We start from the raw sequence: 14,511 nt of genomic DNA, 5'->3' as shown, positions 1-14,511 counted from the left end.
GACCTGGTGGTGTCGCATGGTAGCAGGATCTCCAGAGCTTTAAATCTTGTGTCTCTATGATGTGTGGCCTCTATTGCAAGTTCACCTCTTAATTCATGAAGGCTGCTTTTGCTGTGGCCAGCACATGTATATTCTAGCTGTCTGGAAAGAAAAAAAGGGAAAAGGGCATGTAAGCCCCTAAGCTGAATTCTAGAAGTTGCTCATACTACATATGTTTACACATAGCATCACAGGCCATATTTTGGAAACCATAATGTCCACCCTCAGATGTGCCTAGGCATTTCACCTAGTTTCTGACCCACTTTGGTACTTCCTTGTTCTTAGTTTAGCCGTGTCACATCTTGCTAACAAGCTAGACAAGCTGGGAAGGACAATCTATTCTAACTAAAATTAGGGGACAGGTTGATATGAATATGAGGGACAACTAGCAGTTGTCCTGGCAAATACCCATTGGTTTTATTTTCTCATAGTGCTAAATTATAGAGCCTAAAACATTTCCCTCTCATTGAAGCCTTCTATGATCACTTGATCTAAAGTAAATTTCTATAATAATTTGGGTTGGGTTCAGCTACAAGTGACAAAATTTCAGCATAGAAGTGGCTTAACAAGAAAACAGTTTAATCCCCTTTCATGTGAAAGTCATGCATTTATTCTAGGGTTTGCATGGAATTTTATGGTGTCTAGAAAGAGAATGAGTTAAATGTCATGTCATTCAGTTACACTAGTTATATCAGCAAACTATAGTTTGCTATAGTCCATGGGCCACATCTGGCCTGCCATCAGGTTTTCTAAGTTTTATTGAAACTCAGAGATACCCATTAGTTAACATATTGTCTGTGGTTACTTTTTCCCTACAGCTTCAGAGTTGCAACTAAGAGTGTATGGTCCACAAAGCCTAAACTATTTGCTACTTGGCCCTTTATGGAAAAAAAACCTGCCAACCCTTGAATGATATTAATAGGTTTGTTATATAATGTTTACTTAAAGGCATCAATTTCCTTGGAGCTCAAAGATTTTTCCCTCTGAAAACCAGACATTTTTTTTTAATTTTTTATTTATTTATGATAGTCACACAGAGAGAGAGAGAGAGGCAGAGACACAGGCAGAGGGAGAAGCAGGCTCCATGCACCAGGAGCTCGACGTGGGATTCGATCCCGGGTCTCCAGGATCGCGCCCTGGGCCAAAGGCAGGCGCTAAACCGCTGCGCCACCCAGGGATCCCTGAAAACCAGAAATTATAAGTAAAAGTGTTTTAATATGTCCCTGCAACACACTTGCTACCCCCACCCAGTATCTTCTTTAATTTTCTGTTTCTTTTTTTTTTTTTTTTCAGGAAGTGAGTGATGAAGACTCTTTAATTTTTTTACTTTGCAATGTTTTCTGGCTAATCCTTAAGATGCCACCATTCTAAGACTCAAAGAGTGCCAGAGCAGAAAAGTACTTTAAGAGTCAGGGTATAGGATACTCTGGTGTGTCACCCAGATACTCCTTCCAGGATAAAAGATTTCTTTTCCCCTAACTGCTGAAGTGCTGCTGTCTGCTCTGGGCTATCAGCTCTTTTCAGAATTGCTTTGAGTAAAGAGAGCCAGCTTACCGAAATCGGTGCATCTGATATCCAATGGCAATGGCATGAAGGTATAAATGCCCAGTCTTCCCTCCTCCTGACTTAAGTTGGGATAACTGTGAAGGGTTATCTCATCTTCTGAGCTCCCATCAGTTGGCTGAAGCCTCATGGAAATTACATTGCAGCTCAACATCTCCCTCTGCCCTGTACTCCTTTTTCCCCCCTTCCTTCCACAGGTGATTGTTCCCAAGAGAACTCCTTAGTAAACTTCTTGCATATTAATCTCTACTCTTACTTTCATGATTTTCAGAAGCTGAATCTTATGGATTTTCTAAGGCACAGATTTGGGAACGGGGAGAGCCAGAACTGGTGGTCTATTTAGAAGATCAAACCAGCTACAACATTTCTTTAAACCAAAGCCTAATCCAGAACAAGGCCCCAATTATCTCCAATTCTCTCCAATTCTATGAGGACTAAGAGAGGTGAAGATGCTGTAGAAGAAAAATTTGAAGCTAGCAGAGATTGCTTTGCTTCATGAAGTTTAAGAAGCCATCTCTATAACATCAAAGTCCAAAGTACAACAACAAAGTACAAAGTACAGCTTCTAATGTGGTGTGTGTGAATATATATATGCAATGGAATATTACTCAGCCATTAGAAACAACAACTTCCCACCATTTGCTTCAACATGGATGGAACTGGAGTGTATTATGCTGAATGAAGTAAGTCAGAAGGACAATCATTATATGGTTTCACTCATATGGGGAATATAAAAAATAGGGAAAGGAGAGAAAATGAGTGGGAAAATTTAGAGAGGATGACAAAACATGAGAGACTCCTAACTCTGGGAAATGAACAAGGGGTAATGGAAGGGAAGGTGGGCGGGGGAATGGAGTGACTGGGTAACAGGCACTGAGGAGGGCACTTGAAGAGATGAGCACTGGGTGTTACATGTTGGCGTATCTAACTCCAATAAAAAAACATACAAATTTATATATATATATAAAACAAAACGTACCACTTCTATAAAGTACAAAGTACAAGCTGATGTAGAAGCTGCAGTAAGTTATCCAGAAGATCTAATTAAGATAATTAATGAAGATGGCAATACTAAACAATAGATTTTCAATGTAGATGAAACAGCCTTCTGTTGGAAGAAAATGCCATCTAGGACTTTGATAGCTAGGAGATTAAATCAATGCTTGGTTTCAAGGCTTCAAAGCTTCAAAGGACAGGCTGACTATCCTGTTAGGGGCTAATGCAGCTGGTGACTTTAAGTTGAATCCAGTGTTCATTTGCCATTCTGAAAATCCTTAAGAATTATGCAAAATCTATTCTACTTGTGCTCTATAATGGAAAAACAAAGCCTGAATGAAGCACATCTATTTCAAATATGGTTTACTGAGTCTTTTAAGTCTACTGTTGAGACCTAATACTCAGAAAAAGATTCCTTTCAAAATATTACTGGTCACGGACAATACACCTGGTCACTCAAGAGCTGTGATAGAGATGTATAGTGAGATTAAGGCTGCTTTTATGCCTTTTAACACAACATCTACTCTGCAACCTGTGGATCAAGTAGTAATTTTGGCTTTCAATTTTTATTATTTAAGAAATACATTTTGTAAGGCTCTAGCTGCCATAGATTGTGATTCCTCTGATACATCTTTGTAAAGTAAATGGAAAACCTTCACCATTCTAGAAGCCATTAAGAACATTCATAATTCATGGGAAGAGATCAAAATAGCAGTAATAACAGGAGCTTGAAAGAAGTTGATTCCAATCCTCATGATTGAATTGGAGGGATTTAAGACTCCAGTGGAGAAAGTCACTGCAGATGTGGTAGCAACAGCAAAGAACTGGAATTAGTAGTGGAGCCTGAAGATGGTACTAATTTGCTGCAATCTTATGGTAAAACTTGAATGGGTAAGGAGTTCCTTCTGATGGATGAACAAAGAGAGCAGTTTCTTGAGATGAATCTACTCCTCATGAAGATGCTGTGAAAGTTGTTGAAATGACAAAGACTTTAGAGTATTACACAAACTTAGCTGAATAAGCATTAGCAGGGTTTGAGAGGATTGACACTGATTTTGATAAAAAGTTCTTCCTGTGGGTAAAATGCTATCAAACAGCATCGCGTGCTACAGAGAAATCATTTGTGAAAGAGTTAATCAATAAAGAAAACTACATTGTTGTCTATTTTAAGAAATTGTCAGAGCCACCCCGAACTTCAGCAACCACCAGTCTGATCAGCCATCAACATCAAGACAAGATTTTCCACCAGCAAGATTACAATTTACTTAAAAAGCTCAGATGGTGGTTAGCATTGTTTAGCAATAAAGTTTTTTAAATTAAAGTGTATATATTGTTTTTTAAAGACATGATGCTATTGCACACTTAATAGAATAAGTTTAGTGTAAACATAACTTTGATATGCATTAGGAAGCCAAAAAATTCATCTGACTCACTTTATTGCAATATTCACTTTATTGTAGTGGTCAGAAACTGAACCTAAAACATATACTAGGTGTAGCTGTGATAGCCCCTTTAATGTCTTGTCTGATAATTTTACTTATATGTGGTCATTGCAGGATTGACCTCTGTTGGTTATATTTTCCCTTGAAATTTGGTCAGATTTGCTGATTCTTTTCATGTTCAGTAGTTTTGATTATATCCTCTACAATTTCATTTTTATGAGACTGGAATTCTATTAGAATACTTCAAATAATGTTTTGTTTTGGGGAGAGGCTTGCGGGTTTTAGGAAGCAATAGTCCAGTTAGGTTCAAACTGTTAATTTTTGTGGATGAATATCTTTTCAGTTTTCAAAGCATCCGTTCTGCTGTTTGGGTCTACCCTTTGCATATGCCACTTGAGTTAGTTTGAAGCTTGGGCAGTTGGTTATATACATGTTCAATTTGCAAAACCTTTGATTCACTTCTTTGGTTATGATTCACATGTGTATGACTTGTATTGAATCATACACAGAAGTAAGTGCTTTCCCCCAGCTCTGCCCTCACCAGATTTCCCCTACATTCTCTGGCTCCAAGGGACTTTTTTTCCTGGTTCTTCTGGGTAAAAATACGGAGTTCTTTCAGTTGAGGTCCTCTTGAACTGCCATAGTTTGAGAGGTTTCCATGTGATAAGCCCCCTCTGGAAAAAGCAATGGAAGGAAAGAGAAGAATCTTTAAAAAGGAGAGAGACCCCCCCCCCCCCCGCCCCATACACACATTCTTTGCACAACAAAGGTATTTTTATTCCTTTTTCTATTCTAAGATGTGAAGCTTTGCTCAAAGTTTTAGGGGCTCACCCTACATCCACCATAACAATACAGCTCTGTCATTATGGCTGGACTTGGGGAAGGCCTGAGAAGGAGCCTCTTTTTCTGGTCTTTTGCAAGAAAGATGGGTTTGTATTGCACTTTTGCTGTGCATGCTCATGATGGAGTTTGCTGATTCTGTCCACCTTTGGGTCAAAGCTGGGGAAAAAAAAAAAAAGAACAGTAATCTTGTCACCACTGTATTGATCTTTAGATTTTGACTTTACTCTCCCATATACCTGGTATTCTTTAAGTTGCAGAATCCTGAGGTATTTTCTTTTTGTTTTTGTCCAGAAAACAAAAATTGCAGTTGGTGAGTAAGATGTGCTCTAGTGGACTTACTCTTTTCTGGCCAGCAGTGAACCATAGGTGAAACTATCAAACATAATTTTCACATTTGATAAGAGGATGCAGAGACCAATCAGGGAGACAATTGCTGCCATCATAGGAAAGAAGTTGTTAAATTCTCTCTTCATTTATTAAATAGAGATAATGCCACCATCCTGTTATTTTTTGTTTAAAATGTATTTTAATTTACAGCTTCACATGCATATGAACTCACGTATTACAGCAAAAGTTGTAAAGGTTGTGCAGGGTTACACAGAGACTGCACACTGAAACAGTTACGAGTTAAAATTTGGAAGATGAGAAGGGCGGCACTTTGTTGTTTTTTCACTCTATGCATTTTGTATTTTTTTAGAAATGGCTAAGCCAAACTAAGGAAAGAAGAATCTTCCTGACCCTAAGATTTCTAGTTGATATTAGATTAGACTTCACAGATTTCTTATTATTTACATCTAATTTCTTTTTTTTTTTTTAAAGATTTTATTTATTTATTCATGAGAATACACACAGAGAGAGAGAGAGAGGCAGAGACACAGGCAGAGGGAGAAGCAGGCTCCATGCAGGGAGCCTGTCATGGGACTCCCTCCCAGGTCTCCAGGATCACACCCTGGGCTGAAGGCGGCGCTACACCGCAGAGCCACCGGAGCTGCCCTCACATCTAATTACTAACTGCAGTAGAACCCTTTGGTGGTTGTCTACCCACCTCATCATAACCTTCTTACTTTAAGGCCCGGTCCTTGGCAGCCCCGTGTGTGGGAAAAGATCCTGACTCCCTGGTCAGCTAAAGAATTCTCTCTCCTGAGGATGTGTATTGGGGACTGAAAAGGGCTAGCTTCTTCTGCCCTGTGCACTTGATCTCAGCTGATTTTGATTCAGGAACTATGGCACAACCACCTTCCACCACATGTAGACATAAGTAGACAAAGTGAGATAGCATAGGGGAAAAAAGAGCATAGAAGAATTCAGGTGACCAGAGAGGAGGAAAATAATTAAATGTAATGAAAATGAGACTGAGAACAAACACAAAAATAAACTGAGAGAAAAGCTGAGTTATTCTCTAAAGGCTTTTGATTTTTTTAGTTCAGATACATTTTGTGATGTATAAATATTCTTACCCTTTTATTGATGGATGAGATGATGTGTTATTGTGATAATTATCCCATTTTCCTTAAACTATCTTAACTAAGACATTAGATTTCTCTCCCTACATAGAAAACCAACAACATCACAGGAAAACTGTTATTCAGTCATTTCGAAAAGATTTGCTTATCATTTTGAAAAGAGATGGTTGAGAATGTACATATATGAAACAGCTCTAGGAAGGCATAATACAGTATGCTAACATGCATGGGTCATAGCATAGAAGAAACACTATAGTAAGAATGGGTAGGGATGGGGGCATGTGGACTGGTTAGGAAAAAAGAACTTCTAAGAATTCTGGAATTAATAGCCTGCTTAGAAATAATTACTTATATTCATTTTTCAACAAATAGTTTTTGAATACTACTGAATATTAAGTATCATAAGTGCTGGAGATAGAGCAGTGAATGATGTGAGGCCCATCCACATGGAGCTTAAATTCTAGTGGAGGGTGGGGCCAGCAATGACAGACAAACACAAAATATAAGTGAGTGCTATTAAAAGCATAAAGCAGAGTCAGAAGTTAGAGAATGCCTGGGAAGATACGCTATTTTATATAGGAAGACCTCCCCCCCCCCAAACCCTCACTGATAAAAGTGACATGTAAGCCAAGATCTGAGTGAATGAAGGGAGGGAGCAAACCAAGTTGGTCTCTGGGTAGTATGTTTGGCATGTTTGAGCAATAACAAGATTTCCCATAAGAAGCAAGAAAGTGAACATGTGGTAAATGATGAGCCAAGGAGGGGGCATACAATGGGGAGGGCCAAATCTTGTTGTCTATAAGGACTCTGACTTACTCTGTTATGGAAAACCATTGTAGAGTTTTGAGCCCGGGACTAAAACAACCCAAGTCTTATTAAATCGCTTCAACTGCAGTGGGGAGAATAAATTATATGAGGCAAGTTTGGAAGAGCGGAGACTGATAGTAGGCTCTTGAAATTCTCTAGGTGAGAGAATATAAGTAGCTTAGACTTAAGTCTAAGATATAGTCAAGATGTTCTTGAAGGTGGGGCTGACAGCATTAGCTGAAGGAATAGTGAGTTGTGTGAGAAAAGAGGTTCATTTTTGCTTGAGTAAGTTTTTGGATTAACAGCTGGGTAATGGAGATGCCACTAAGATGAAGAGTCACAAAGAATATGAATTCTGTTTTGAGATGCCTATGAATATGCTACTTGGAAGATACTAAGCACTTTAATAAGACATACTTCAAATATATTAGTTCATTCACCTCTCTGTGAGATTAATAATATTATGCCCATTTTGCAATTGAGGAAACTGATGCACAGAGAAGTTGTAGCTCCCTTGCCCAATTACTGCAAGGCAAAGTTAGGATCTGAATCTAGGGAGCTTAGCTCCAGAATCTACTCACATACCTACCTAAATGAATATATTTAGCAGGCAGCTGGATATAATGGTCTTCGGTTCAGGAAATCAAATAGAAGTAGGGATATACATTTAAGAGTTATCAGCATATTGATGGTATTAAGAGCCATGATACTAGATGAGATCATTTAAGGAAAGATTATAGATGGGAGTATAAGTCCAAAGGCTAAACACTGTAGCATTTCATCATATTGAGCTCAGGGATGAAAGGAGGCTCTGGTAAAGAATACAGAGCAGTAGGGTAGTGAGTGGAGTAGGAGAAAAGCCAGTAGAGTGGTAGTTGGGAAGCCAAATGTAGAAAGTGTTTCAAGGAGGATGGTCAGCTCTATCAAATACTGCTGATAGCTTGAAAAAATAAAGATTGAGAATGGGTCAGTAGATTTGGCAACATGAGGGTTATTGGTGACTAACAGCATTTTCAGAGGAATGAAAGGAACAGGTTAAGAGGGATGGAAGAAGGGAAATGGAGATCACAAGCCTGGACAATTTTTGAGGATTTTTTTCTTTTTTAAATAAAGGGAGCATAACAGTTCTCTTTCCCTTCTCTTCTGGTGCTTCCCGACTCACTCCTCCAGGCTATGACACTCCATCATTGCCAAACTGGTGACTCCCAAAGAAGTCATCTGTGGGGGGCCTTGTAAACCAGAGTCCTTAGAAAACCACTTGACCAACAGCTAATCATACACCTGTTTTCATTTCTGTCTTTTTCTGGTTCAGGGGCAACTTATTTATCCAGCACCGGCCCTGCTAACCAAGTGACCCCCTGAACCTCAACCCTTAACAGCCTTTGCAAACTCCCAGACTGGATCAGTTATCTGTTTTGTTACTATAGCATTCTTTACTTTGCTTTGTGGAACTTATATATATTTGTTTGCGTGATTATTTTATGTTTATCTTTTCTACTAGACTGTGCTAAGAGAATGAGCTTTGGAGTCGGTTAGCCAAAGTCTAAATCCTGATCATATATACTAGTGGGTGACTGGGCAAGTAACTTAGCCACTCTAAGACACTATTTTATCATCTATCAATTTGGGGTTAAAGTAGTATTCACCTCATATAATTTTGTGAAGCTAATACTGCATGTAAAGGTGCCTGACACTCAATAAATTTTAAAATCATTGTGAACATATTAAAGTAGAAAATGTAGGGGCACCTGGGTGGCTCAGTGGTTGAGCATCTGCTTTTGGCTCAGGTCGTGAACTCAGGGTCCTGGGATTGAATCCCACATCAGGCTCCCTGTAGGCAGCCTGCTTCTCCTTCTGCCTATATCTCTGCCTCTCTCTGTGTCTCTCATGAATAAAGAAATGAAATATTAAAAAAATAAAGTAGAAAATGCCTATTTAAAAAATATACATCCAAAAGAAATAAGCAATAATTAATCATTTTCTTTTCATCTTTGCCCTTTCCTCTTTCCACCCCAGCTTGGCCTTACTGTGTTATATATTAACCATATTTCTTCTTTTGCTTTATTATACCTGAGTACAAAACCCATTATGTTATTGAATTTACCAACTGGCAGATTTTGTTTTTAATGGAAATGATCTAAAATGTTAAAAGAAATTCCACTATTAGTTTTTCTACACTACAGATATTCCTTTCTCATTTTTCTAGAATGCCTACTAAATAAAAGTCACTGATCTATTGCTCTATAACAAGTCACCCCTATATCTAATGTCTTAAACCAGTGATTTACTATGGCTTACTATGATTTTGTGGATAAATTTGGCTCATTTGAGTAGTTCTAGCTTAGTTCCCCCATTCTGTTCAGACTATTTGAGGCTGGCGCTACAGTTATCTGTAGGCTTGAATGATCTAGATGACAAATGAAATTTCTTCACTCACATGTTTGGGTAACTCAAATGGAGTGGATGGAGCAGCTTGGGGCTGGCCAGATGTCTCTCTTCTCTTCCCTCTCTGTGTCACTGTCTCTCAGTTTCCTCATTTTGTAGCTCTGTCTTTTTAATTGTGTGGAGATATTGTATTCAGACTTCTTACCAATGGCTGCCTGTCCCAGAATAAGAATTGCAAGAGAGCTGGGTGGAAAATATAAGGCTTATTAAGACCTAGCCTCAGGAGTCATCACTTCTGTTGTTCTGTTGTACTCTGTTAGTCAAAAACAAGCCATAGGGCCAGCCCAGATTGAAGTGGAGAGGAGAGGAATACACAAGAGTATGATTTCTAAAGGCATGGTTCGTTGGTGGTCATTTTTGAGGGTGAGCTACCACCATAAGCCTATAAACATAAACCACAAAACCACAGAGTCCCTTCCTTTAAGAAGCTTATAATATAGCACAGAGGAAGGTTTTTTTTTTTTTTTTAACTTTGGCATTATTGATTCTTTTAAAAGTAACTACATTTTATTTTTTAGAATAGTCTTGGATTTATAGAAACATTACAAAGATAGCACAGGGAGTCCCCATATACCCTGCATCCAGTTCCCCCTAATATTAACATCTTACATCAAGATGGCACATTTGTTATAATTAATAAACCTATTCATCAATATATTATTAATTAAAGTTCATACTCTATTGAAAATTTTTTTTAGTTTTTACTTAAAGTCCATTTTTTGTTCAAGGATCCCATTCAGGGTTACACCACATTACATTTAATGTTTATATCTCCTTAGGCTACTCTTGGTGTGGCAGTTTCTCAGACTTATACTATTTTTGATACCCTTGACAGTTTTGAGGAGTCTTGGTCAGGTGTTTTGTAGAATGTCCCTCTATTGGAATTTGATGTTTTAAAAATAATAATTAGACTAGGATTGGGCACATACATGATCAATGTGACTTATCATTGTTGATGTTAATCTTAATCACCTGGCTGAGGTAGTGTTAGGTCTAGTTTCTCCACGCTAAGCCCCTGAGTCCTGTACTATGGAAGTTATTATAAGCAGCCCGCACTTGAGTGAAGAGTTATGCTCCATATCGTTCAAGAAGGATTATCTACATAAATTATTTGGAATTCTTCTTCAAGGAATATTTGTCTCTTCTCCATTTATTTATTTTTCAATAATTTTTATATCAGTTTGCACTCATATTTATATTATACTTTGGGTTATAACCCTAACAACTTTATGTATTTGTTGCTCAAACAATTCCAACTTTAGTTAATTGGGAGTTCTTTCAAATGGTTCCTACATCCCTGTAACATACCTCCATCGATGCGTTTTTGCTTTTTGAACACTTCTTTCTAGCACCACAAGCTATCCTAGGCTCACCCTGTATATTTCCTGCCCTGGAACTAGAATCAGCCTTTTGTCTAAGGACCCCTGGTTCCTTAGTTGTGCTCATTGCTACACTATTGACTTCTGATAATTCTTTGTTGTGGGAAGCTATCTGGTGTATTCTAGATTAACAGCATCCCTGGACTCTCTGTCTATTAGAAGCCAATAGCAACTTTCCTCCTCCAGTTGTGAAAATTAGTAATGTCTCTAGACCTTGTCAAATGTCCCCTAGAGGGCAAAATGGCCCCTGGTTGAGATCCACTGGTATAGCAACAGACCTGCTGAAAATTATGATGATATAATATAATGGAGAACAGCAGGAGCATTGCAGAAGAAGCCTCTGAGCCTCTTTGCGGATGTTGAGGAAAGATTCACAGAAGAGGTGCCAGCTGAACTGAGAATTGATTTTCTATTTTTTGAGCAATTATCATGAGCCAGACAAAACATAATGTTTTATTTTTATTATATAATCTTAAATTTAAAAAGCAGGTATTTTACAGGTGAAGAAAGTAAAGTTCAAAGAGAAAAAGTAACTTGTTTAGAGTGCTTGAGCTGGTCTTGAGGGACCCAGTCAGCTCAGTGGATGGAGAGCTCTGAGGTTATTGACATCTGCTCACACTGTTCAAATCAAGACTATGTCTACCACTCCTTTGTTTATAAAACTGCAGTGCCATCTCATTTTAAATTTATTTTTCCCAATTCAATTCTGGGTTTTTGAGAGCAGGACCTATGCAGTGTTTTATCTCCAATGCTTGCCATGTTATAGGTGTTTGATAACTGTTTGATGAGTAGGTAAACATTAGTGATTCCACAAAATTCCCCACTGATGGATTATAGAATTAACTCTTGCTTCCTTCTGGTCAAATTGCTATCCTACCAGCATCTCTGGTGGAGGGCTCAGTACTGGGCACAGCAGCTAACCTCTTGTAGTGTTTGGTCACTCTGCTGCATTGTTTTACCCTCCACACCCCAAAAGGAGTAGACTGATTATAGCCAGTAGCATTTTGCCTTGGGTTAGAGTTGTGAAAGGTGTTGTCTAAGAAAAGAAAAAAACCTGCCTCACAAAATGCAGAATGTATTGCTACTGGTTTCCACAAATGATGCCAATTCTCTACTTTTGATAATTCCTTTGTCCCATATGATTCTTCTATTATTTAAGGACAAATTTCACACAGACCATGAAAGGTAATTTTTTTCTTTTTGCTTTCCTTTCAAATTCTTCACATTGTCAATTTCTTTTCTTTTCTTTTCTTTTCTTTCTTTCTTTCTTTCTTTCTTTCTTTCTTTCTTTTTCTTCTTTCTTTAGAGGTAGGAGGTCTTCTTGTTTATCAAACAAAAAAGGGGGGGGGGAATGCCTTGGTGGTTTTTGTTCCTTTCTCTTTCCTACAACTTCTGGATCTGCTATTTGCAGATGCTATGAAATTTTAAGTCTATTGAATTAGAAGTTGCTCTTTCTGGTTTCAAGACTGTCTTTCTTCCTTTCCTTTGCTAAAATTCTGGTCTAATTAAAAAAACAGTAGATCATAGTTAAATAAAACTGTACCCAGGATAACCCTGATTTCCATATGCAGATCTGTCTGCACTGACAACCACCCCCCTTACACACACACTCTCGCTCTCTCATTCTCCTTTCCCTCCTCTCCATCTCCCTATTGCATTGTGTCTGACTGATTTTCAGAGCACCTTCGCTGTTTCCCCTTTCTCATTCCCTTTCTGTAAAATATCTAGACAGGAAGGAGGTGGCTGCAGAGGCTGAGCAAACAATCTCACATTCTGCCTGCAATGTCATCGCTTCTTTCCCCCATTTTAGGGGGCTGAAGTTGCCCAGGAAGGGGATGCAGAGGAGCTGGAAAGGAAAGGGGGGAGCTCTCCAGAGGCAGCTGCGGTCAGGGGCAGGGACTGCCGCCAGATGTGCCTGCCTCTCTGGGCTTTGATTCGAAAGGGGCAGCAGGAGGAGATATTGGGAGACAAAAGCCCCGGTTTAAATGATCATTTTCTTTATTTAACATGGCAGCAGACACTCTCTGCGTAGGATCATCATGCCGAGCACAAACTGGACTTTCCCACTTGCCTGGCAGGAGTGAGACAGATCACTGTGTGCTAAATGAGCATCTGAGGTAAGACCCACTGTTACAGATACTTGATTTTTTTCCTAAACAATTAATTTTCTTAAATATATGTTTCAGCCTCAATCACAAACAGTATAGTGGGGGCAAATCTGTGTTAATCTGCATCTAAAGAGCCAAGAAAAAGCAGAGGTATAATATATTCAACTCAATTTGGGGAGGTTAGTTACTTTGTCAATTCTGTGTGTGCTGTTTGTTTTTTAGGTAAAATATTTGGTTTAAGAATAGACTAGTGTCATCATAATCCACCACTGGTGATAATACTGATGTTTAGACTCTTAAAAAAAACTTTGCAAAAAGACAGCGAGCTACAGATGCATGTGCTGTATTTTTAGCTCACATACAAATATTAGAACTCTTATTAAAATGATAGGGTTTTTTTTTTAGCAGAGAAGGAATGAATGCTGCATAATTAAGTACAGTATTTAATTTGGCTGTTGTGAAGCAAAAGAATAAGGTAATAATTTTTATTGTACTAATCAGTCTCAAGATGTTCTCTGTGTTAATTGGGTTAAAAAAATTGCAGTACTTATTAGAAATTCTAATTTCACAATGCAGCACTGACAATAAGCTCAGCCAGTGAATTATTCACATCTTTAATTTGCTCACTTAATGACAGTGTTCTGTAATCAGAGTGCAGAGACTGCTGCCTATGCATTATGTATGATGCTCAGGACTTAAATGCAGGACATTATGAAGCTCTCAGTGGTTCAGTAATTAGTTTTCCACAAGACAGGATTTAGATATTCACAGATAAAAGTCCACAGTTGGATAATGCTAAGGTTGCAACACAAAATAACAAAGGAAAGGAAGCTCAAAGTTTAGACTGAAACTTTGTCTCTCCGGCCTTGTCCACTGTGGAAACATAATCATGCCACCTGAAATAGTTGCCGAGCTCTGATCACATGTTTGAAAACTGTTTTTGAACAAAGTTGTAGCAGGCAAGGCATTTGAACAATTTCAGTGGACCAGAGGGGAAAGATAAAACCTTTTTAATTAGTGTTCACAGAAGTCCCGCAATATATCCTCCTAATAAGTCTGTAGTATGCATAGCAGGCATTCTCAATGTGCTTTGTAACTTAGTTAGTGCAAATGCAAATCAGGTTACAATGGTGTTTGGCTGTAATTGTGTTTGTAAAAGGGTTACATGCCCAAATGGAGATTGAACTTGCTTGTGGTTTTGTTCCAGTTGCTTCTGAGGGAAGGTTTGAAAATCAAATGAGATATTAAGTGAATCTGGACATGAAAGGAAGTAGATCTGAATTGTCAGTGCAACTTTGGAATTTCTTACACTTGTCGGTTTAGAGTTGTCAGTTTTTCTTTAATGATTCTAGGATTGTTCCATTGTGAATTATATAATCTTAGAGAATACCCAGAACCACTAGCAATACTTTGAAAATGTATACTG

At 38.3% G+C, this 14,511-nt stretch overlaps 1 protein-coding gene across 1 annotated transcript in view; it reads left to right on the top strand.

Annotated features, from left to right (window-relative positions):
- Window positions 1–14,511, top strand: part of LOC140636377 (uncharacterized) — a 499,328-nt gene that overhangs the window by 7,928 nt on the left and 476,889 nt on the right. Inside the window, exon 4 of the mRNA XM_072831614.1 lies at window positions 12,992–13,094. Within this exon, the coding sequence (XP_072687715.1) occupies window positions 12,992–13,094 (103 nt within the window). The remainder of the gene's footprint in view (window positions 1–12,991; window positions 13,095–14,511) is intronic.

The sequence above is a fragment of the Canis lupus genome, chromosome 7, assembly GCF_048164855.1.
Source record: "Canis lupus baileyi chromosome 7, mCanLup2.hap1, whole genome shotgun sequence".
Lineage (NCBI taxonomy): Eukaryota > Metazoa > Chordata > Mammalia > Carnivora > Canidae > Canis > Canis lupus.
Note: the sequence above shows the minus strand (reverse complement) of the source record. Positions and strands in the feature narration are given on the sequence as shown.